At 51.6% G+C, this 25,309-nt stretch overlaps 1 protein-coding gene across 1 annotated transcript in view; it reads right to left on the bottom strand.

Moving 5' to 3' along the window:
* PLXDC1 (plexin domain containing 1) overlaps window positions 1-25,309 on the bottom strand; it is a 62,708-nt gene that overhangs the window by 24,607 nt on the left and 12,792 nt on the right. Inside the window, exons 3-7 of the mRNA XM_059998464.1 lie at window positions 7,812-7,955; window positions 7,451-7,520; window positions 6,722-6,844; window positions 5,987-6,105; window positions 4,955-5,054 (exon numbers count right to left, since the gene is read on the bottom strand). Coding sequence (XP_059854447.1) covers window positions 4,955-5,054; window positions 5,987-6,105; window positions 6,722-6,844; window positions 7,451-7,520; window positions 7,812-7,955 — 556 coding nt within the window. The remainder of the gene's footprint in view (window positions 1-4,954; window positions 5,055-5,986; window positions 6,106-6,721; window positions 6,845-7,450; window positions 7,521-7,811; window positions 7,956-25,309) is intronic.

Genomic DNA, 25,309 nt, shown 5'->3' with positions numbered 1-25,309 from the left:
AGTGAAGAGCACTGTAAAGGATCCTTTATCAGGAGCAGGGAGAAGACAAACTGGGCCAGATCTGGTGATGACACCCCCCACCACCACCGCTTGGCTTCTCCTTCTCACTCCTCTGCAGCCAGTTCTGGGGCCTCCCCGTTCCCCACCCAGCTGCCCAGCACCAAGGTACAGCACAGGCCTCTGCCACATTTCTCAAGCCTGCTTTTGAAAGGAAAGGAAAGTTCTGGTAAAGGAGAAGGCCCAAGTGTTCAGGCCGTCCAAGGCCATTCTGGGGTCAGCCAAGGGGCGGGCTACAATAAATTAATGAATTAATACAATTCCATTAATTCAGAATCTCTGTCAGTTTTGACGCTGGCTACCCTAAAGTTGCTTTTATACTGCCCATGAAAGAAAGGGTTTCTTAAACAAACGAATAGAGGAAATTGTATTGACTTCTGGGGGCCCCTCCAGTCAAATAGTGTATCAGCTACCCTCTATGTTTTGCATGCTTCTTCAAACAGACGCTGCTAATCTGAATCTTTTCTCTGCATCAAAGCGTGCTCTGCAGACTCTGCTCCAAAGCCTGTGGAGCAGTTTCTGCAAGGAAGTAATGGTAAGAGAAACTCTGGCTGTTTTCAGCATTTCTTCCCTCAACCGCAGGAATGAGACTGTGCAGAATTCCCTCCACCCTCAGACAGGGGTGGGAGGAAAGTGTTTGGAGACTGGGGGGAGGAGAGAGTCCCCCAGACAGGGTTCAGGGACTGGGGGATTCTTGAATAGTGGGGAGTAAACTCCACTCCTCACAGGGCCGCAGGCAGGGAGGAACCGAGCTTGGGTACAAGGGCAGTGACATCACTCATTCTGTAGGACAGGTGGGTTGGGACAACGGGAATATTCGAGGTGAATATCCCGGTGATAGGGTCTGTGGACCAGAGGCCTCTACCTGAACTTCTATCATGGTTTTTTGGGATTTACTGTTATTTGCAGCTCAACCAAATTCAAACGAATTCCCTGCTTGCTGGGTTGAATATCAGACCCAGAGGAATCTGATCTCTCAGCCACATAAAAGCCATCACTCCGAAAAGCAGAGGTTGTAGCCCTTTTTTTTTTTTTTTTTTTTTTTTTTTTTGCGGTACGCGGGCCTCTCACCGCTGCGGCCTCTCCCGCCACGGAGCACAGGCTCCGGGCGCGCAGGCCCAGCGGCCACGGCCCACGGGCCCAGCCGCTCCGCGGCACGTGAGACCCTCCCGGACCGGGGCACGAACCCGCGCCCTCTGCATCAGCAGGCGGACCCCCAACCACTGCGCCACCAGGGAAGCCCTGTAGCCCATTTTAAAACCCAATGAAGGCCATGGATACTGCCCCAGAAAATGCATGCACGTGATATGCTCCACCCGTACCTCCATGTTCCTTCTAAAGTCCCTGCCTGCACCCCCAAGCTAAAAAATATCTGACAAAAAGAGATGCGATTATCAAAGCACTCACCCCCCAAACTCAGATGTCAGGTCCTGTTCCCACTTAGTGTCACCACAGGGCAGGGGACAGGGTCTCTGCTCCACCCATTCCCGTCAGCGCTCACTCTCGAGCTGCTACTCGTGTTTTGAGCACCTGCCCTGCTGCAGGCACTGGGCTAAGTGCTGGGGCCACGGCCAGCCCCCAAGGAGCTCACAGCCAGTTGGGGAGAACATGGATGAGCCAGACAGTGTCATGAGTTCTATATTAAAGCTTTTAACAAAGTGCCGGGGGGATGGAGGAGGAAGCCGTGAATTCTGCTGCATGGAGGAGGCAACATCTGAGCTGGACCAGTGAATGAGTAGGATTTGCCAAGTGGTAAAAGGACTTCGGGCGGGCGGCATTTCATACGAGGAACTGCATCAGAAAGATGCAGATAGCCCTTGGCATGTTTGGGGAACCCAGGGCATGCAGACCAGTGCTGCGTGGACAGAGTAGTGGGTGACAGGAGGGTCTGGAGATGAGCCTATAAAGGTGGGCTGTGACCATAACATACATGAGAAATATAATGAACACTTGTCTGTTACATACGGAGGTCGTTAAGAGAGTAAATCCTAAGAGTTTTCATCACGAAGGAAAAAATCTATTTTTTTCTGTCTTTAATTTTGCATCTATATGAGGTGGTGGATGTTCACTAAGCTTATTGTAATCATTTCGTGACGTATGTAAGTCAAATCATTATGCTGGACACCTGAAAGTTACACAGTGCTGTATGTCAATTACATCTCAATAAAACTGAAAGAAAAAAAAAAAAGTGGGCTGTGCCCAGAATCAAAGGACTTTGAACTGATGCTTTGGGCAACAAGGAGCCAGAGAATGACGTGACCAGATCTGTCTGGCAGTGACAAGAAGGAATGGGGGACAGAGGGCAGGGAGACTGGAGCCCGGGAGCCGCTGGGCAGAGTGTGGGAGTCAGGCGTGGGTTTCGCTTGGCGGGTGGACCCAGCACCTCCGAGAGTCACTGAATCCAGCAGCTCCCACAACAGAGCCCTTGCGTCTCCTTCTGGTCTCACAGGACAGGCGCAGCTGCCCTCCTGTTATTTCAGGTGGGCTCTGCTTCCTCCTCCGCCCCTCCTTACCCCACCTCCTCACATCTCCCTGGCTTGCTCTAAAACAGCCTTTCATTCCAGAATCACAGAGGAGCCTCAGATGCACACACTCCTGGGGGATCTGACTTCCTCTAATCCACCCTCATTTAACAGCTGGATCCAACACAGATTTCCTGAGACTCTCCCACTGGGCACAGAGAGAGCCCTGTGAGCTGTGAGGGAGGCACAGACCCCGCCCCGATGATGCATTAATGCATGGGGAGGAGGGTGGCATGGACACCAAGAATGGTCCTTCCTGCAAAGCAGCCTGGGTGGGTGCACAGCCTGGGTGTGTGTGGGTGTTTGGGGAACTGAGGAGGAAAGGAGTCACCCCTCTGGGTGGAATGGGAGTGGGTCAGATTTACAAAGTTTCAATAGTGGACCCCAGGGTTTAAAAAACAGAAGATTTGGGTTTCAGTTCTACCTTTCATAGCTGTGTGAAAGCAAGTCATGGCACCTCTCTTAGCCTCCGTGTCCTCATTTAGAAAGAAACAAATGCACAGACTTCATTTACGATGCTGCGAGGATGGTCCAATAAGATGCTGTAAAGCTCAGTGTCTAGGGATGGGATTGTAATCGTGTGGTAAGCAGCCTCTAAAATGGCCCCCAGGGCTTCCCTGGTGGCGCAGTGGTTAAGAAACCGCCTGCCAATGCAGGAGACACAGGTTCGAGCCCCAGTCCGGGAAGATCCCACATGCCGCAGAGCAACTAAGCCCGTGCGCCACAACCACTGAGCCTGCGCTCTAGAGCCCGTGAGCCACAACTACTGAAGCCCAGGCGCCTAGAGCCCGTGCTCCACAAGAAGAGAAGCCACCGCAATGAGAAGCCCACGCACCGCAACAAAGAGTAGCCCCCGCTCGCCGCAACTAGAGAAAGCCCGTGTGCAGCAACGAAGACCCAACACAGCCATAAATAAATAAATAAATAATTTTTAAAAATAAAATAAAAAAATAAAATGGCCCCCAATGATCCCTGCCTCCTGGTGTTCACACCCTGTGTAATCCTATCCTGGGTGTGGGTTGGACCTAGTGACTTGCTTCCAACCAGCAGAATATGGCAAAAGCGATAGGACCGCACTTCTAAGATGAGGTTACAAAAAGACTCTGGCTTCCATCTTGCTCACACTCTACCGCTGTCTTCCTTGCCTGCTCTGATGGAAGCCAGCTGCCACGTTGTGAGCCATCCTATGCGGAGGTCCACGTGGCAGGAACTGAAGGGGGACACTGAATCTTGCCACAACCACATGAAAGCTCTTAAAAATGGATCTCCCCCCAGCAGTGGCTGAGGTAACCCTGGGAAACACCTTGAGAACAGCCTGTGAAAGACTCTGAACCAGAGGACCCAGTTAAGTCATGCTTTGCTTCCTGATCCACAGAAACCCTGAGATAATGTGTTTGCTGTTTTAAGCCTCTAAGTTTTGGCATAATTTGTTATGCAGCAGTAGCTAACTAATACAATCAGGGTGATACTGAAACTGTTTAGTAACCAGCTCAGTACAGGCATTAACCAATCAGAGCAGATGCTGACTGCAGCAACGGAGCAGGGTCTGAGCCACTCGCTAGAGCACTGGGAGTTCAGGGTAGGGACAGTGGAGGGGCAAGTGAAGTGGTGGGAATTAATCTTATGGAAATACACAAGGGCATAAAAGTAGCTATTTGCAAGAATATTCACTGCAGTTGTTGTAGTGAAAGATTGAAACAACTGAAGTCTATGCACAGGGGACTGGTTCAATTAAGGTACATCCACACAATGGGCTATCACACAGCCATTAGGAAGAATGAGACATGTGGTGATGCAGAATGATGGGCAAGATATACTTTGTTCAGGAGCAGAACAGAGGACATCATATGACATCTTTGGTGTTAAATATACGTACGTATACTTACCTGAAGGCTTGTAGCCCTAGAAATACCCTGGTAGCCCTGGTTGCCTCCAGGAAGGGGAATTGGAAGATGGGATCAGGGACAGGAGAGAAACCTAATTTTCCTGTCTCCTGAAACCCCCTGGGATGCCCCTTCTATCAACTGGGGGTGGGGAAGCAATTATGGTTATGTTCTGGGAGGACTCATAGACCCTAATTTGGTGTCTTTGGAGATTTTCTAAATAGAGAGTGTGCTGAGTGGAAGGGCCCTGGCTCTCCTCCCCCTCCGCCACCAGAGCAGTCCCTCCCCCTGGAGATTTTATTGGAAAAACTGGTTCCTCTGCTTGAACGAAGAAAAGTTGGAACTCATTCTGCCCCTTCTCTTCCCTCAGTTCCCACTCAACTCTCCACCACCCCTCCACTCCCTGTCACTGCCATTGCCCCTGCCAACCTGGCTCAGTCTGAGCTGAGTCCAGCCCCATCCAGGGATCTCTGTGGATCCCTGGGGACTCACCTGGTACATCCGGGGATGGATTGAGAATCATGAAGGCATCTGACAGGCCTGCTTTGACGGGGTGCTGGGACGAGCTGATTTCCAGGACGGGCATAGGGATCTGCAGTGGGAAGAAGAGGCTCTGTCTACCCCCCAAACGCTCTTGGGCCAACCTAGACTTCCCCTCCGAGCTCCAGACCCATCTGCCTGCTGGGCCTTGCCTCTTGGAGGACTCAGACATCTCAAACCCAATGGGGCCCCATCCAAATTCCAAGTCTTCCCCACACTATCTCCAAACACATTTCCTTTTTCTTTTCTCCCTCTCTGTGAATGGTGCCTCCATGCAGGCCAGAGACCTGGGAGTCACCCTCAGTTCGCACCCCCCTTCATTTCCCTCCTCCTCCGTCTAATACATCTCTAATACATTAGCTTGCTAACTGGCTCTCAAATCTATCCAGTTCTCTCCATCGCCCCCTCCCTACCCCAGGCTGGCATCACCTGTCTCCCATATCATCTCCCAGCATCCCCTCTGAGCCCCAGCCCTCTGCTCTCCACTCTGAAACCAGAGCGTCCTTTTCAAAGGCAAATCCGGTTGTCCCCCTGCGCCCCCCTTCTTGCCCTCACTCTCTCCCCTCCGGCCAGGCTGCCTTCCTGCAGAGGTTTCTACCGGCCATGCTCTGTCCTGCCACAGAGCATGTGTTTTCTCGCTCCTGGAGCACACTTCATTTCTTTGCTTCCTTAGCTCCTACACATTCTGCAGATTTCAATTCTTTTCCTCGGGAGAGCCTTCCCTGACCCCTGTTCAGGTAAAGAGCCCCGTGAAAGGCTTTCCTGGCATCTCCATTTAGGAGCACTTGTCACAGTGGCAATTCTATACTTGTCCCCACAATCTATCCCTCCAGCCAGACTCTCAGCTCCACAAAGGTAGGGCCGTCAGCCATCTTATTAACTGCCGCATCCCCGGCACCACGCCCTACGTCTGGCACATTGGAGGATCTCGACAGATAACTGCTGAATGAAAGAAAGGCCGTCTCTGCAGCTGGGCCCACTCACCTCTTTGTAGCCGAATACAATGCGGCCATCTTGGTGCAGAGCTGCCTGGAAGGTGAAGCTGCCCCTGTCCTCCCGGTCCTGGAGGTAGACGTGGTCCCACTGAACAACAAAGACTGTCCCTGGTGAGGAGAGCAGAGACCTGGCTGGACAGGGAGACAGTGAGGGGAGCAGGGCCCTGCGGAAACGGTGGCCAATGGGGATGGGCCACAGCTTGGCTTCCTTAGGGATGATGGGGCAGGAGGCAGGAGCTGGGCAGCCCACAGACAGCCTGACTTCCAAGCTGAAGAGGAACCAGAAAACCCTTCTTCAGCTTCCCCACCCCCAACCAGGTACTGTGATTGACCATCTCCAACCCCAAGCACGCCCTTTCCTTCTTGCCTATCCTGACCCCTTGAGATGAAAAGGAGGAGAAATAGGAGAAACAACTGTTCTCCCGGGGTGGAAGGTAGGTGTTCAAGGGACAACCTGGTGAGAATAAGAAACAGTAAAGGTCTCTGATATTTATTTCACCTCTACTAAGAGCCAAGCGCTTTCAGTTCATTATCTCATCAGGTAGCAGGCATTTTTGTCCCCATCTTACAGGTGAGGAAAATGAACACAGAAAGTTAGGGTGGCTGTCTTGCTGTGTGACTGTGGGCAAGTCCCTTGCCCTCTCTGGGACTTGGGCTCCTCTAAACGGGCTGGACCAAGGGAGCCCTGGAGCTGGGTGACTTAAACTCTGAGCTCTGATCTCACCATTGTCAAAGTAAGCAACTGTGGAGTTGTCGGAGCGGCCAGGGTTGAAGTTGGCCATCAGAGGAGCCACATACTGAGTAGCCGTGAGCATCCGATGGACCACATCACCCATGAAGATGAAGCCTGGGGTGGGAAGAAGTGTAGACAAATCATCAGAGATGGCCCAGAGGGGTTGCTTCCTCGTGCAGGAAAGAGCAGTGTAGACGGGGCTGGAAGTGAGTTTTGGACCTCCGTCCACCAGCCTCACATAGTGGGCACGGGTCTGGCATGTATGGAGCTAAAGGGCCCCAGACCAGAAGGTTCTCTCTGCCCCTCCCACCTCTCTCTGTCCCTTGGAAAGTGCACAGGAATCAAAGACAGGCTCCTCATATCAACTGGAAGCCTGGTCCCAGGAAGCAGGCTCTCAGTGCAGTCTCCTCTCTCTCATTTACAGACTCAGAAGCACAGGGGCCAAGGGACTGCCCACAGTGGCCTGCACAGACCCAGAGGGAGAGAAAAACACACACACACAGACATACACACACACACACAAGCAAGTCAGTTGATGTGAGGAAGCTGGGCTGAAACACTGATGACCTCTCTCCTGAGAGTGGGGTCCCAAGAGAGCCACATGTGGGACCCTCCCCAGTCCATCTGTAAAATCCGGTCTCCAGGGAACCTTCCCAGATAGGTCCCAAGTTCTGGCTGAAATCTCCACACCCTCTCCCAGTCCCACAGACAAGGCCTTACCTCCGGTTGCTATGGTGATCTGCCGCAGAGGATGCCCGTAGAAAGGGAAATCAAAGGACAAGACCACTCTCTGCAGGGGATGGGAGAGAATCAGCATGGGCTAACCTGCAGGCCAGAGGGCTGGGCATCCACACTGCCCCATGCTTATCTGGATGGGACTGGTTGGGGGGTGGGCACAGGCATGTCCAGGGCAGTACCACAGGAGGGCGCTCCAACTCTGGCAAAGCCCCCCAGGGTCCCCTGGAAAGCACTTCCCAGACCACAGACCTCAGGCCACAAGCCATGCCCACTGACCAGGTGTGGCGGGCTGGCCCCCAGCCTCCCAGCCCAGGGCAGCGTTGCCAGGGACTGGGGCACTCACCGAAGCCTGCCGGTGGGTGTTGGAGAGGATTCGGTGAACTTTCACTTGGCTCTGGTTGGCCTTGGCCACGTCCACCCACAACTCCCGGCTGCGGGGCTCGCTGGGACCATAGAGACGGGACACATAGTAGCTGTGGTTGTCCTCCTGTCGTTATCCAAGACAGAGCCCACAGGAGGCATGAGGAATCAGGATGCCAAGAACTACAGAGTCTGGATACAAGAATTCATGGCCCTCCCAGGGGGGCAGACCGTGGCCCAGAGCTGGTTCAGGCCTGGGAGCCCTTTGGCCCCAGAGAGCTCAGTACCTGCTCCCTAGCCATGCCCCCAACAGCTCTGGCCCCAGCTAAATCCATACCTGCTGTAGCCATGCTCCACCCTGCCATCCCCAAGACAGGCCAGGAGGCTTTTCCTACAGCCCCTGAGTCCCCCGCAGAACACACCCAAGGCACAGCTCAACTTGGGAGGTGAGGGAGCAACAGGCAAGGCAGCCCCAAACAGAGCCCTTGTCTTCAGGGAGCTCCCAGACTGAGGGGGAGACATAGCCCCCTTCCCTGGGGAGCACCCAGTTCAGGGGAGAAGAAAAAACTGGATTCAGAAGCCACCAGTCTAAAGATGTTGATCTTGGGGCGTTGCTAGTCTGATGGAGCAGGTGGGACTTATACAAACAGAATACACAGACACAGACCCTCCAGCAGAGAGATAAGACAGGGCCCATGTTAGTCACTAAAGGCTTGAGAGACGGGAGGGAAGCGGCAATGATGCCTTCAAGACATATTTTTAAGCTTTACTATGTGCCTGATGGGGACAAAATAAAAGAACAAGCCAGAACCCAGAGGGCTGAGGGTTAACTCTGCAAAGCCTCCTACTGTACAGGAGCATTTAGGGGCAGGATTTAAAGGAGGCTGGACATGGTCAGCAGAAGGTATGGAAGAGCCCAGGGAGGAGGCAATGTCAAAGCATTTCAGCCCATCCGGGAGTACCAGCCACCAGCCGTAGGAGGAGAAGAGGCAGAGTGGGCAGGTCCACTCGGCCGCTGCCACAGAAGTGGAGCTGCTGACTCGTGCGGAGCCCTGGCGGGTCATTAATCAGGCTGTCAGGCTGCAGTGGCCGCAGACACAGCAGAGCCGACCATGTTCTCCCTGCCAAGCTGCCAGCTGCCCAGCCAGCCCTTGCCCTGGGCCCAGCACGAGCAGGGCCGAGGGATGCCTGCTCTCTCCACCCGCCCGGAGACAGACTCTGCTCTTCTGACGAGTGACACACTCTGGGGACCTGGGGTCGGGGCAGGGCTGGGGGAAGACGAGCAGGAGAAACATGGGGCTGGGGGTAGATTTCCCACCGCCACTGCCTAGTGCCTCCCCTCCAGCCTCTAGACTGCCGGCCCCTCCACCCATCCTTAGCACGGACATCAAACAAATCTAAACAAACCTAAAACACATACGAGGCCACAGCCCTCTGCTCACAAGCCGTCGGGGGCTCCCACTGCCCTCGAGACAAAATCCAAACTGCAGCCTCACATACGAGGCCTCACCGTGAGCCAGCCCCACCTCCTCTCTAGCTTCACTTCTCTCTCCCTCTCCTTCGCCTGTGCCTCCTTGTGCACCCACGCACCAGACTGACCCCCCGACAGTCTGAGGCCACCAGTGGTCACTCATGCCTTTGCACACGCTGGTCCTCCTGCCTAGAATGACCTTGCTTTCTCCCCATGGCAGATTCCTACTTCTTCAATGCACAGCTTAAACATCACCTTCTTATTGATCTCCTCCCCCAACTTGCCCAGTGAGGACCTCCACCGTCCACAGGAGTCCTCCAGGGCTGACTCATGGGTGCAGTCTGCGAGAGTCACATGGGCCCATGCTTGCTGGCTTTCTGAAATGACTCATGAAGCCACCTGAGGGGGTCACCCTGATGCCACCACCTCTGGGGTGCCCATGCCAAGGATGCTGCCTCCCCTTGCTGTCACAGTCACTTACCCTGGGGTCCCAGAAGATGCCCAGAGGAGGAACCGCTGCCCCCCAGTTTGCCCGTGGGCACCGGGGCAACTGTGCTTATGCCCTGAGCTCACAGCTTCCCTCAGGAAAGCGGCCCCTTCACCTTCTGCTTCTCCCCTGCCCCACAAGAGACCAGATGCCACGTCTTTTCTCCCTGGGTCTCCATCTCTCCTATCTCCATCCATCTCTGCTGGGGTCCCCACCTTGACCAAAAAAAAAAAAACAACCAAAAAAATTACCTGCCACCACTATTGAAAACAGTATGGAGGTCCCTCAGAAAACTAAAAACAGAATTACCATATGACCCAGCAATCCCATTCCTGGGCATATATCCAGACGAAACTGTACTTCAAAAAGATACACGCACCCCTATGTTCATAGCAGCACTATTTACAACAGCCAAGACATGGAAACAACCTAAATGTCCATCTACCGATGAATGGATAAAGATGTGGTACGTATATACAATGGAATACTACTCAGCCATAAAAAAGCATGAAATAATGTCATTTGTAGCAACATGGATGCAACTAGAGATTATCATGCCAAGTGAAGTAAGTCAGAAAGAGAAAGACAGGGCTTCCCGGGTGGCGCAGTGGTTAAAAATCTGCCTGCCAATGCAGGGGACACGGGTTCGAGCCCTGGTCCGGGAAGATCCCACATGACGCGGAGCAACAAAGCCCGCGCGCCACAACTACTGAAGCCCACGCGCCTAGAGTCCGTGCTCTGCAACAAGGGAAGCCACTGCAATGAGAAGCCCGCGCACCGCGACGAAGAGTAGCCCCCGCTCGTCACAACTAGAGAAAGCCAGTACACAGCAGGGAAGACCCAACACAGCCAAAAATAAGTAAATATATTTTTAAAAAAGAGAAAGACAAATACCACATGATATCACTAATATATGGAATCTAAAATATGACACAAATGAACCTGTCTACAAAACAGAAACAGACTCACAGACACAGAGAACAGACTTGTGGTTGCCAAGGGTGAGGGGAGGTGTGGGAGGGATGTGGGAGTTTGTGATTAGCAGATACAAACTATTATATATAGAATGGATACACAACAAGGTCCTACTGTATAGCACAGGAAACTCTATTCAATATCCTGAGATAAACCGTAATGGAAAAGAATACAAAAAAGAATGTACATGTATGTATAACTGAATCACTTTGCTGCACAGCAGAAATTAACACAACATTGTAAATCAACTTTACTTCAATTAAAAAAAAAAAAAATCACTGGCCAAGAAAAAAAGCCCCTTGCACACAAACTCATGCAAAGACATGTGAACAAAGGTGCCCAAGAGAAGAGTCTGAGGGCCCACAGCCTGCTTCCTGGGAGTCACATGGTGAGCAGTTTTTAATCCACCTCAAAGCAAAAACAACAGGGGGCCCTGACCAACACTGTGCATCTGACAGTCTGCAGGACTCCAGCGCCGAAGCCAGTTTAGGTTCAGCTGCATGGCTACAGCTCAACTCTTCTCTCCACTAGCTCCAACCAAGGAGTGGTTTATTAAAGGGCATCCGTCAGCCTAAACTTTTGCCTGAAGAAAGGAAACCAAGTTTAGATGCTATTCAGCCCATCCTTTAAATGTCTACTCCCACTGCCGCCGCCACCCCCAACCCCCAACTCTGAGCCCCTGACACACAGGGACAGGCAAGATCACCTCTGCACCCATGCCTGAGTAGTGTTTGCCAAGGTGAGGCGAGGCCTGTTCTGGGAGTCCAGAACCTTCCTTTTGCCCTTTTATAGGAGAAGAAAGAGGGACTGGTGCCTGGCACAGTCAAAATTTTGGAAGTAAACCTGCCTCTCTAATTCCTAGGCTGTCTTATTATGACCTGTCGGGGAGGGGGACGTGAGTGACCAACAGAGCAAAGTAGCGTCTAGGTGGCACTCTAGTCCTTTTGAACTCGCAGAAGGTTTAACTGTGTCCTGCAAAAAGCTTTGTTCAAGTCCTAACCCCCCCGTACCTTGAATGTGACCTTATATGGAAAGAGAGTCTTTGCAAATGTAATTAAGATGAGGTCATACTGGATGAGGGTGGGCCCGACTACAGGTGTTCTAGTAAAAGAAAGGAGAGGGAGATTTAGAGACACAGAGGGGACACAGGGAAGAAGGCCATGTGACAATAGAGGCAGCGATTGGAGTGATGCAGTTTACAAACCATGAAATGCCAAGGATGACCAGGGACCACCAGAAACTAGGGATAGTCAAGGAAGGATTCTTCCCTAGCCTTCAGAGTGAGTGTGGCCTTGCTGACACCTCAATTCAGACTTCTGGCCTCCAAAACTGTGAGACAATAAATTTCTATTGTCTTAAGCCGCCAAGTTTGTGATATTTTGTCATGGCAGCCCTAGGAGGCTAATACACAGGTGTGTGTTGCTCTGCCTCAAGTGGGGCAACGCTGAATGTTTCCCCTTTCACGTCACCACCATGTTTAGAACATTCTGCGGCTTCCCAGCTGTACTCAGATTGAAGGCCACGCTCCTCACCATGACCTACAAGGCTCTGTGGGGCCAACTCTAGACACTGCTTACCCAATATTCATTACCCCTCTTTTTTATTAATAGCACATTGATTTTGTAGCAAGCAAATTTGACTGCTTGTCCCTCTTGCCCTTGCCCTTCTCCTTATTCCTGCCTGGAATGCAGATGTGATGACTGCAGCTTCAACAGCCATCTTGTGAGCATAAGGACAAGAGCCACATCCTAACGCTAGTGGATTGGAGAGTTAGACAGAACCTAGGTCCCTGGAGGGATGCTCGTTAAGTCCTCGGATTCAGCACTCTGTTACACGCAAACATGAATTCTTCCTGATGCATAGCAGTCTGGCCCCAACCCACCACCTCTACCTTCCCCCTTGCTCTCCATACCCCAGCCCTGTTGGGCTTCTCTCAATTCCCGAAATCACCAAGTGCTTGTCTGTCTCAGGACCTTGGTACTTCCTGTATCTCCAAACCTCTTTCTCATGCAGTTCAGAAGCTGACTCTTCTCTGTCCTTCAGACCTCAGCTCAGTGGTCCTTCCTGACGCCCCCGTTACACTCTCGTTGTACCTCAGCCTTCTCCCTCTCAATGTGTTGTACACTTGTGATGACTGACTTGACTTTTTTTTTTTTTTTTTTGGCTGTGCTGTGCAGCGTGTAGGATCTTAATTCCCCAACCAGGGATTGAACCCAGGCCCTCGGCAGTGAAAGCGCAGAGTCCTAACCACTGGACCGCCGGGGAATTCCCTTGACTTGACTTTTAGATTTGTTTTCTCCACACTTGCCTTTCCTGTAAGACCATAACTTCCCCACGGGTAAGGTCAGCTTTTTCCTATGGTGTTTAAATGATAATAAATGAATGACCATTCATAGTTTCAGAGCAGGACCATTCAAAGCACAGTTCGTTGAAAGCCTTCTCATCCTTTGTTTTATTGCTACCACCATGCATTCTAGCGACCAGGATGGGATGGTATTACCAAACAAAGCAGGACAGCAGCTCATGGGGAACAGGTACTGTCAGGTACAGTGGGAGTCAATACAGCTCCCACCTAGGAACCTGAGAGGAGGCCAATGTTTAACACTGCTGCTTGGAGGCTTGGAAAGGGGTCCTGTTTCCATCACCCGATTCCTGGGACTCGCCTGGTCAGAGCGTCCACCAAACCTCCAAGCACCGGAAATGAGGGTCCCTGCACAGAAGCCACGCTCTGCAGCTGTGAAACCCAAACAGACGTTAACACGTCTCTTGCTACTCATCTAAGAGGCAAAGGGTGGGGTGGCTGGGGACGTTTAGCCCATTGCTCTGAGTCCTTGGTCCATGAAGGACAAACGGTCCACAGCCCCAGCCAGTGCCGCTCTGCTGCGGAGCCAGGCTGTGTGCTGTTGGGGGATCCTGGGACAGACCTGTCTCATTCTTTGAGTTCCCAAGGAGCCCTCCAACAGCACCTGTTAACTGACAAAAATTCTTCAACCGTGCTGACTCTAGGAGAGTCAGAAACTAATCGAGTTGCTGCCTCTAACTCCCAGGCACACACTCTCTCCAATGTGTCAGCAGATCCCCGGGTGAGCACAGGCCTCCGTACCTATGGGCCCCCTGCTCAGGCCAGGTGGGTGAGGCTGAGGCTCTGCTTCTGGCCTCAAAAGTGCCAGGTGCAGCTGGCCTGCCAGGGGAAGGACTGCCTCAGGGGGCAGCGCCAGGCAGGTCCCCAACAGGCCCCAACAGACCACCTCTCCTGGCACGGGGTGACTGCTTATCCCCAGGACAGTGAAGCCGGGAGCGGTATCTATTCCAAGCCCCGGCCTAGGGAGGCTCCATGGTGATGGGTGAGGCCAAACTGCAGCTTAGAGAGGAGGGGACAACTTGGAGCTGGGGTCACTCCTGGGCAGGGCGAAGAACGAAGCCCTCAGGGGTTGGGGAGGGCAGTGAGGTGCTTGGGAAAATGGGAGGAAAGAGAAGGGAAGTTGGCCTTTGCAGATCTGCGACAGTTGTGCGTGACAACCCTGGGAGATGAGTGCTACCATGAGTCCCATTTTATAAGTGGGGAAACCGAGGCCCACATAACTCTCTGAAACCAGGCCAGTCTCACTCAAAGGCAGTGGCTTTTCCTCTGTCCACTGTTTCTCGGGTCTTTAAGTGACCGCCCCACTGGAAGGCGACCTGGGCTGCTTATTAGTGATTAGTTAAAACGTCTCACATCAGAAGAACCAGAGTGGATCCTTTCTGGAGCACAGAGTTCAGGGACCGTGTCCCAATCCCCTCCTCACCCCTAGCACCTTCCCAGCACAGGGCTGGCACCCGGCACATGGTAGGTATTAGGGACCTGCTTGTTGAATGAGTGCAATCACCAGGACCCCACAGCTGTTGGTGCCGGAGACTGTGCTGAGAATGTGCTGTGTGACGCCAATAAGGACAGCATCCTCCCCCAGCACTGACGGCAGGTGACACAAAAGCCGCGTGTGAAGGAAGCAGCTGCCTCCTCTGGGAATTCAAGTCCGTGGAAATCATTCCCATAGCTGGGACATCCTGCCCAAAGGAATGCACCTCCAACTCCCCGTCTTCTTTTCCTGAAATGCCCGTATCATCACCTTAGGAGGCCCTTCCAGTCAGAAGACCTGAATTGCTGCACTTGAGGCTTGAAGCATGTCAGTTGGGCTGTATTCCTGTCCCAAGTGGGGCAGAGTAGGAGGAGTTTGGGATGCAGGGAAGGGGAAAGAAAAACAGTTCTCTGTCAAAGGAGGAAGGAAGGGAGGAGGGAGGGAGGGAAGGAGGAGGAAGGAGGAGGAAGTGTTAGCTTCATTTCTCCGAGGAAGCGAAGCTAACACGGGAGATGCTCTCAGGCCATGGAAGGAAACCCTGGCTCCACCTCCTCAAACTCGGAGGAAGAGTACTCGATCATGTGACTGAGAGTCCAGCAGGGCAGCAAGTGTGGAACACGGGGCCTCTGGTGTCATCAGGACCTTGTCCTGAGTGTGACTGCTGGGCCACAAAAACGAGAAGGAAGCCAGCCCTCACATCCAGCTTCAATAAATATATGCTGGGGTCTTCCCTGGTGGCACAGTGGTTAAAAATCTGCCTGCCAAAAAAAAAAAAAAAAAAAAAAATCTGCCTGCAAATACAGGGGACACGGGTTCGAGCCCTGGTCCGGGAAGATCCCACATACCACGGAGCAACTAAGCCCATGCGCTACATCTACTGAGCCTGCACTCTAGAGCCCACAAGCCACAACTACTGAAGCCTGCCTGCCTAGAGCCTGTGCTCCACAACAAGAGAAGCCACCGCAACGAGAAGCCCATGCACCCCATCGAAGAGCAGCCCCACCTCCGCTTGCTGCAACTAGAGAAAGCCCACGCGCAGCAACGAAGACCCAATGCAGCCAAAAATAAATAAATTAATAAATCATTTTTAAAAAGACCCAACGCAGCCAAAAATAAATAAATAAATTTATAATAAATAAATAAATAAATGCTGGGTGAGTAATAAAGAGACAGAATTGAGGAGGGTGTCGAAAGACAGAGAAAGCAGCCCTGGTTCCTGACAGCTTTCCAGGTCCCTGAGGTCAGGCTGTCCTTCATCTCCAGCCCTTCGATCCCGTGACAGGTCTCTGCACCGTCTCTATAAACCTGTCCCCTGAGACAGCTGGAATGGCTCCTTGGACCCAAAAGAGCCCTAATGAGTCTTTCTCACGGGGTGATCAGGGGAAGTACCTCCAGGGATACCAGCACAGACAGTGAGAATCTGCATGGAAAGAGAGAAATGAGAAACCAAATTTCTGGGAGAATTTTTTCCTGGCAACACACTAACCACCATGTTTTCTCTTCTACAAAGTCAATCACCACTGGCTTCTTGACTTGGCGGTGGCTTGGAAGTCAACAACCTTGGGGGTGCTTCCCGTCTGCCACTGCAGGTCCCTGATCATGCTGCCACCGGCACCCGCAGTTTTGAAGGCGAAGTCCACACACAGCAGATACTGATAACTGTCTCCCAATAACCACTCTCCCCTTCTTCCTTTAGTAGCAGAATCTTCCAGCTTTAGTTAGGCACGTGGGCACCGAGCTAGACTACATTTCCCAGCCCTCCTTACAGCTAGGAGACATGACTATGCCTGGCCAGTGGAAGATGAGCAGAATGACTGTCCTCAGTAGGAACTGGGGGACTCTCACCTTGCCCAGTTCTCATTGTTTGGGATGCAGATGTGATGGTGGGAGCAGAAACAGCCATTTTGGACCACAACATGCGAGGCACATGTTGTAGAGGGGAGCTGGCTCCCTAACACCATAGAGACACTACATCAACTCCTGCTTACTTATGCTCACACAATTACATGTGAGAGAGGAATAAACCTCCTTCACGTCTAAGTACCTTGTCAGTTGGCCATTTTTTACAACAGCTGAAACTGTCTCCTAAGCCCAGTCAATCCGAAGCCTTCTTCACATATTCCATATAGATATGTCTCTTGAAAAGAATTTCGAGGCCGCGCCCAGCAGTGAACTTGCCTGAGGAATTCACCCAATTCACAGATGTCACCGCATCTGACCTGCTGTCTGTGGGGCAGTCCTGATAACCCAGAGGGCAGCCCTCCAGGCACTGTGGACTGGAGGCTAGAAGCTGAGATGGGGTGACCTGACATTACAGAGGGTCAGGGAGCTTAGCGCGAGCCAGACCATTTGGCAAGTCCGCCAAAGGGAACTATGTTTCCTTGAAATGCCTGCAAGAAACCCCAGTCGATAAACCACATTCATTTTGGTAGGCGGCATGATGTGGCTTTCAAACATTTTTGACCATGAAATCCTTTCTTCCAATTAAACTTCCATGGAGGCGCGATACATAAATCACATCAAAGTAAGGCCACTCGGGGGGAAGGAAAGAGAAGGGCCTGGAGCCCAGCCTACTGTGCTACTTCCTTCCCCCCCACCCTCCATCCTACAGCAGCCCATGAAGCACCTCTGGGAACCCTTAGGGTTCCGTGGAGTGCAACTTGAAAACCACTGCTTTAGGATCAAGGGCAGGGGCTGTGGAGTTAGCAGACCCAGGTTCAAAAACTAGCTCCACTACATAATAGTTGGTGCAAAACATCCCTCTCCTCTCTGAGCATCAGTTCCCTCATCAGTAACCTTTCTTGCAGAGCTCTTGAAAGGATTAGACAAAACATAGCAACGTAAAGCTCTTAGCCCAGTGCCTGGTCCGCAGTAGGTATTTGAAACGTGGGAGCTATTAGCATGATTCTGTTGGACCTTTCCAGGAAAGGTCTTGATTGTGGAGGCTGCCTCCTCAAAACCATCCCCAGCCCCCTCTTCAGCACCTGCTGTTACAACGTCTCTTCTGCCTCAAATTATTCATGCCCAGAGCCTGCCAGGCACTCCATTTCTGACAGCAGGGCAGCATTTACCTTGGCTGGGCTCAAGACGTTTCTGGACAGGAACTCTGGCTAAGCTGTCACCGTCAGCCCATCACCTGCCAGCCAACTGGCAAGTGGAAATGCCGGGGCGAGCAACCAAGGGCATCCTGCAGGGCCTATTGGAGAGGTCTGGCCAGCCGTGCCGGTTAGAATGGCACGCCAGGAAGCTGAATCCTACCCAGGACATGCTGAGGGGAATGCTGGGGGAAAGGGCATCCTACTCCCCGCCTCCACCATTCTAGGAGGCGTGACAAGGCCAGTAGGAATGTTTCCTAGATCCCTGCTACTCAGAGTCTGGCCCAGAGACCAGCAGCATCAGCATCACCTGGGAGCTCAGCAGAAATGCAGAGTCCAGGGCCCAACCCGAAACCTGCTGGATCAAAATTCGCATCTGAACAAGCTTCGTAGGGGATTATTTTGCACAGTAAAGCTTGAAGAGCGCTGGTTAAGAAGCACCCTCTGTCTGGACCAACGCATCACTCATTTATGTTTCTGAAGACTCCAAGGACAGAAAGACCTGGGTTCTTGTCCTGGCTCTGCCACTCACTAGCTGTGCAACCTTGGGCAAGCACTTCACCTCTCTGTTCCCAGATAGTATTAGAAACACCTGCCTCCTGGGGTAGTTGGGTGGATGAAATATAAGGCCACAGAGTGAGGCCAGCGCTCAGGGAGGGCTCCTTTAGTTCCCTTACCTCATTCATCCACATGATGACCTCCATCTACCCTCTGGAGGTATTTACGCCTCAGGCTGAAATAAACCACCTGGAACACTTGTCATCACAGAAGTGCGGAAAACAGGTCCCCTGGACTAACCCGGGAAGGGAGGGACCCAGCCTAGACAAAGGGGTATTTGCATGGTGCTGAGGGCCTGGGGTAAAGAGGTGCCAGGGTGGGTGAGGCTGACCTGAGGAGGTCCTGGAAGTGGGGATTTGCACCAGGCTTGGAAAGAGCGTGTGAGCTGGCTCTCTAGACAAAGCATTTTTTAATACCCCTCACGCTTCATGGAAAGGAAAGAAGCATCTTATCCTGACACTGATTCTACATGTGGGCTTTTGGAGGATATCAGTCAACCAGAGATTTTGATAGCATCAATATATATCATATAACCACAAAGAATTAGGAAATAAGGAAAGACAAAAACAGGCCACCCCATCTCTCACCTCGTCCTGTTCTGCCGTATTTCCTTCTAGTCTTTTTCCTATGAATGTAATTTCACGCGGTTATAATCCTGCCGACTATCCAGTCGTGTGGACGGCTTCTGTCATGTTTCATGATATCTGAAGCAGTTTTTGATGTTGAACATGGTCCTTTAACCATCATCTGTAAAGGCGTCATGGCCATCTACTCAGAAGAAAACCCACAATTTTATTAACTTCTTTCTTACTCTTGGGCACTTAGGTAGTTTCCAGCTTTTATGCTCTATTTTTCTATTTTTAAATACTACTGTGATAAATTTGTTGATACACTTTCCATGTCCCGGATTATTGCCCCTGCTTCAAAGCCTTGGCTATAAAGCAGAACTTCTCAATCTTTAATGTGCATACAAATCACCTGGGAATTAGATCCTGATACTGCAGGTCTGAGGGGCCTGACCTGCATTTCTAACAAGCTCCCACCATACGTTGAGGAGTCGTGAGGATATGAAGGGTAGCCCCTGAAGTTTCAAGGCCAGGAAATCCTCTTTTGTTGCTGGGATCCCATTTTTGTACTTCCAGCTAAGATCTGGGGGAAAAAGCACTACCCTTTTTTTCCGAGACCTTTCTGGTTAACTTTTCAACAGATTAGTTCAGCCGATTTTTATAACAACTCTATGAGGCATTCTCAGTCCCACCTTACAGATGAGGAAACTGAGGTTTAGAGTGATGACATGGCAAAGATACACACTATCTTCCATATTGGGACCAGAGTAAGATGACCAACTGTCCCGATGTACCTGAGACTGAGGGGTTCAATGCCAAAATCAGGACCATCCTGGGAAAACCGAGATGGTTGGTCACCTTGACCACAGCCTAATTCAGAGTCAGCTAATGTTTATCATTTCCAACCCTGGGCGCCTTTATGTAGATTACTGTATGACACCTTTGCAAGTACACTTAGGCAATATAGCATCGCCATTTGACAATGAAGAAATGAGCTCAGAGGGGTTAAGAAATTTTCCCAAGACAAGGGAATTCCCTGGCGGTCTAGTAGTTAGGACTCCATGCTTCCACTGCAAGGAGGCACGTGTTTGACACCCGGTCGGGGAACTAAGATCCTGCAAGCAGCGTGGTGTGGGCAAAAAATTAAAAAAAAAAAAAAAAGAAAGAAAAGAAAATTTCCCGGGACTTCCCTGGTAGTCCAGTGGTAAAGAATCCACCTTCCAATGCAGGAGATGAGGGTTCAATCCCTGGTCGGGAACTAAGATCCCACATGCTGCGGGGCAACTAACCCATGCACCACAACTAGGGAGAAGCCCGAGCGCCGCAACGAAGATCCCGCATGCCTCAACGAAGGAAGATCCCGTGTGCTGCAACTAAGACCCGACGCAGGCAAAAAAATAAGGGAAAAAAATTATAAAAAAAAAGGAAGAAAGAAATTTTCCCAAGACAAACAGCCCAATTTTTTAAATGGGCAAAGGACTTAAGTAGACATTTCTCCAAAGAAGATATACAAATGGCCGACAAGCACATGAAAAGATGCTCAACATCATTAGTGATTAGGGAAACTACAAAGCAAAACCACAATGAGATACCAGCTCACATCCACCAGGATGCTATAATTAAAAAAAAAAAAAAAAAAAAGGAAAATAACAAGTGTTGGCAAAGATGCAGCAAAATGGGAACCCTCATACATTGCTGGTGGGAATGTAATATGTTTCAGTCACTGTGGAAAACAGTTTGAAAGTTCCTCCGAGTTAAACATAGACTTACCCTATGACTCAGCAATTCCACTCCTAGGTATACCCCCAAAGAGCTGAAAATAGGTACTCAAACACATACACATACACATGTTCACAGTAGCACTATTCACAAGAACCAAAAGGAAGAAACTCAGATGTCTATCAACAAATGAATAGATGAACATAGCTGTGGATATCCGTATAATGGAAAATATTATTCAGCCATAAAATGGCTGAGCCTTGAAAACATTATGCCAGGTGAAAGAAACCAGACACAAAAGGTCATATATGATATTTCATTCATATATGAACTATCCAGAACAGGTAAATTCATAGAAATAGAACACAGATTGGTGATAACCGGGGACTGAAGGGGGTGAGGGATGGGGTGCAACAGCCTGAAAGGTCCAAGATTTCCTTTTGAGGTGGTGAAAATGTTTTGGAACTCGATAGAGGTGATGGTTGCACAACATTGTGGGTATATTAAATACACTTCACTTTAAAATGGTTAATTTTTTGTTACGTGACTCTCACCTCAACAAGAAGGAAAATCAACCAACCAACCAACCAAACCACCAGCCTGCAGAAGGAAAAGGAAAAGGTCAACCAAAGGGACCTGCGTGGGAGACAGACCGCCTGGGCCTGAGCAGCCAGCAGAGGGCGCTGTGGCACGCTCACCGAGCCGGGCAAGGGAGACCACCGGGACTGAGAACCCATCACATGCCTCGCATTTTGCTCTCGAGTCTCAACCCAGGAAGATCAGTACCTACCCTCCCCTATTTGGGAAATCTGAAGCTAGTAGGGGCTTGAAACGCCAGGTTCATTAACTGAGGGTTTAAGTGTCCAGCCCAAGGTCAGCAGCTGGTACGTGCCGGATGGAAGGCCAAGACTGCGGGACCCTTTCCACAGTGCTGAAGCCTGGACGTCTGGACTCCACCTCCCACCTCCCTGGACACCCATTCTTCTCACAAAATCTCTTATTGTCTGTCGCTTCAAAATTCAGCTCACGACTTTCCCTCCACCCATTCTCACCCTCAACCCCCAGAAGTCTTCCCCTAACAGCCTTGTCACCTCATCCTTTCCCCTCAGCGCCCGCACTGCCATGGCCGGGTTCTTCCATGAGCAGCGCTTGGGGCTCTTCATGTGTCGATGCTACAAGTCTGTCTGTCCCGTCTCCCCTAGGCCCTTCTGAAGGTCTCCTTTTGGGAACTGCCTCCTTTGGGAGGGTGTAGAAACCAGGAGGGCATTGCACTCACTTGTTCCTCTCGCTGCCCGACTGTCTTGGATGATGTGGTTCCTATCCCACTGTGTGGTCCCTCAGCATTCCTGGGCCTGCCATGGTGGTTGGATGAGCTGGGAAGTTTTGCTTGGGCCAGAGAGGAGAGGAATTCAGGGAAGCTGGGCCAGGAGGAAGACTGGGGTAAGAGGAGGGGAGTCAGAATTTTCTATTAGGGTGCGAACCTGTTCTATTAGGGTGTGAACCTCCAAATTTGACTGCTCTTAAACTTGGTTCCTCCCAAACTGTGACCCAGACATGAACCACAGAACCAAGAAAACCTTTAATTTGGATTTGGAAATCCCCAGGCTTGAAGACATCCCCCTTCAGCCTCCTGGAGAATCAACTGTGGTTCTTCCCGGATTTCTAACTTACCACTATGGCTCTCCCCAATCCCTCCCTCGCCCACAAAATTTCCAGTATTCCCAGGGCCTCAGGATTGGTCTTGGTGGAAAAATCTCTGGAAAGCTTAAGTCCGGACAAGAATCCTACTTCCACAGGGATGTGGTGGTAGAGTGAGTGTGGGAATAAAATCCAAGGAGATGGCTCTGACCAGGGGCCTGCCAGCTCATCCTGGGAGCACAGCCTGGATGCCTCAAGGCCTCCAAAGCAAGAGGGTCTGAGTTGGAAGGAGCATTGTGGCGAGGTCACCAGGCAGGAAGTGCTGGGCAGAAGGGACTAGGAAGATGGGGTTGGGCCAGAGGGGTGAGAAGGGAAGATGGTCAGAGGGGCCTGGGCCAGAGAAGGCCTGGGATGGGGGTTGGGCAGAGGGGCTGAGGTGAGGGAGCTGGGCCAGAAGGGAAGCTGGGGCCAGGAGGGTGGACTGAGGAACAAAGAAGGGAGATGATGGGGCTCCGGGGTGGGCGGGGGGGAGGCAAAGGGGATGGCAGCCTACCTGCCAGGCCCGAAGCCCCTCGATAACGGCCCCAGAGCAGAGGGAACTAAAGCCTGGTTCCTGTTGGCAGAGATTAGACTGTGATATGGATAAACCGTTGAAAGCCAAGAAAACTTTATGAAACAGAGCAAATCAAACTTGCTGAAACGTCCCCTTCCTTCCACTTCCCTCTTGCTCAGCCCTCTGCTGCCAAGATCGGGTTTCCTTCGGCCAGAGAGACCCCAGCTCTCAGAGACGCTGACCAGAGACACGGGAGAAGCAGCAGTCTCTGGGCCCCTTCCCGGGGCACCTGCGGGGACCAAGGGGGCCCACCATCCAGGGGAGGGTGAGTGCACAGCCCAGGTGGTGTGGAGGTCTGGCTGTGCTGAAGGGGGCGGTCGTCACCGTGCCCCATTGACTGCTGCTCAGTGCAAGGCCTAATGGGTTCAAGGCGGGGTAGGAATGGAGCCCAGGCCCCTCTGAGGATTCCGGCACGAGGCCCCCCCGGGTCGCAGTGTGTGCGCACATGTTCCGGCATCTATGGCATGTATAAGCACTGACATTCTCTTATGTGTGTGAGAACCCGGGAGTCAGTAGAGTTTGGTCCTTTGAGGCCACTAAGTCCAACAACTCACCCCAGGCACAACCTCTTCTCTTCAACAACCCTGTCTTTCAAGGCCTCTGGAGATGGAGAAATCCCTACTTCCTTTGTTCCTTCAAAAGAGGAACACCCATCATGCACCAGGCACTGGCTACAGAGCGCTAAGACAGTCTTGGGTCTCATGGTGCCTCGGTTTCAGGGAAAGACAGGCAATAAAAACAAATAAATAGACAATTCAGGGCAGGAAGGGATATGAGCTGTGGAGGATAATAGTCTATTCCCTCTGCCCCAGTCACAGCCCTGCAGCTATTAGGAAACAGCCACATCTAGAAGCTTCTCTATACCAGGTTAAATACCCCAAACTCCTTCCACCACGTTGGACTACTCTGGTTTCTAGAAAGCCATTTGAAAGGGGGTTCAAACCCCTCAGCTGTGGTCAGGACAAGAAAAACCCCACAGGATCCCCAGAGCCCCAACCGTGGTCCCCGGGTTTCTGTGGGTTTTCGTGGGTTTCCATGAACACAGCTGGCTTTCCCACCTCCGTCCGTGGCAGCCACTCCACACTCCTGACTCATCCCAGCCCACAGGCAGTGAGGAGCCCCAAGTCTTTTCCTCATGAACTGCTGCTAAGTCACATCTCTCCCACCTTATTCTAAACGGAAGTGCCAGGATTTCTAATTATCCCAATAGTTTCCTCTGGCCTGAGGCCAGCTATCCACCAGCCTGCCAAGGAAGCCTTCCGGTTCCTAATCTGACATTCTGAGCTCTCTTCCAGCTAAGGGAGAAGCCTGGTCTAGAAGTCTGATCCTCCAATCTTCTGGGCAGGGCTGGGGACACCCCTAGCGCAGTCAGAGGGGCCTCCCGCCAGGGTGGCCTTGCTTCTTCACGTCCACTCTTAATGTGTGGCTACTGAGGGGGCCACAAAGCCCCCAGGATGGTGGAAGTCTTGTGGTCAAGTCCAGCCACATGGTGCCTGAGAAAGCCTCAGCTTCCAGTGTTCAGTTTGGCAACCGATTTTAAAATTGGTTTGAAATGTTACAGCTCCCAAGTTCCCACACCTAGAGAGCCATCAGGATCACATGGGGGGACTTTTAAAGAAACAGATTCCCAGGCTCCAGTGTTTCTCAGCCAATCAGTCCAGGGTGGAGCCCGAGAATTTGAGCTGTTTTTTTTTTTTTTGTGGTATGCAGTCCTCTCACTGTTGTGTCCTCTCCCGTTGCGGAGCAACAGGCTCCGGACGCACAGGCTCAGCGGCCATGGCTCAAGGGCCGAGCCGCTCCGCGGCACGTGGGATCCTCCTGGACCGGGGCACAAACCCATGTCCCCTGCATCGGCAGGCGGACTCTCAACCACTGCGCCACCAGGGAAGCCCTGAGCTGTTTTTTAAGCTCTGGGGTTATTGAATCCATACTGGCTCTTAACGATCCCCACTGCCCTTTCTGAACACCCACAGATAATTGCTTCCAGAAGGCCACGTCTCTGTGGCTCTCTTCTGCAGTGGCCTCTCTGCACAGACTGGACCGTGGCCCTCTGACCATGGTGTCTGGCCCAGAGCAAATACCAGTTCTTTAACCAGTAGCCCAGCAAAGCTGGGGGCTGGGGACAGGGTGAGTTTCCAAGTGTTCCCTTACTTGGGGTACCTCTCCTGCCCTGGCCCTCCATTCCATCAACTCACCATAGCTCCTTGGTTCTGCAGGATGGAGAAGACAGGGCAGCATGGCGGGATTAGGGTGAGGCGAGGGCGGCACTGACCTCGGGTGTAACAGTTAAAGTGGCACCAACAAAAAGAACTTATTTATAAAACAGAAACAGACTCACAGATTTCGAAAACAAGTTTATGGTGACCAAAGGGGAAACGTGGAGGGGAGGGATAAATTAGGAGGTTGGGATTAACATACACACACTACTACATATAAAATAGATAACCAACAAGGACCTACTGTCTAGTACTCAATATTCTGTAATAACCTATATAGGAAACGAATCTGAAAAAGAATGACTAT

Source organism: Delphinus delphis, chromosome 19 (genome assembly GCF_949987515.2).
Source record: "Delphinus delphis chromosome 19, mDelDel1.2, whole genome shotgun sequence".
NCBI classification, from domain to species: Eukaryota; Metazoa; Chordata; class Mammalia; order Artiodactyla; family Delphinidae; genus Delphinus; species Delphinus delphis.
Note: the sequence above shows the minus strand (reverse complement) of the source record. Positions and strands in the feature narration are given on the sequence as shown.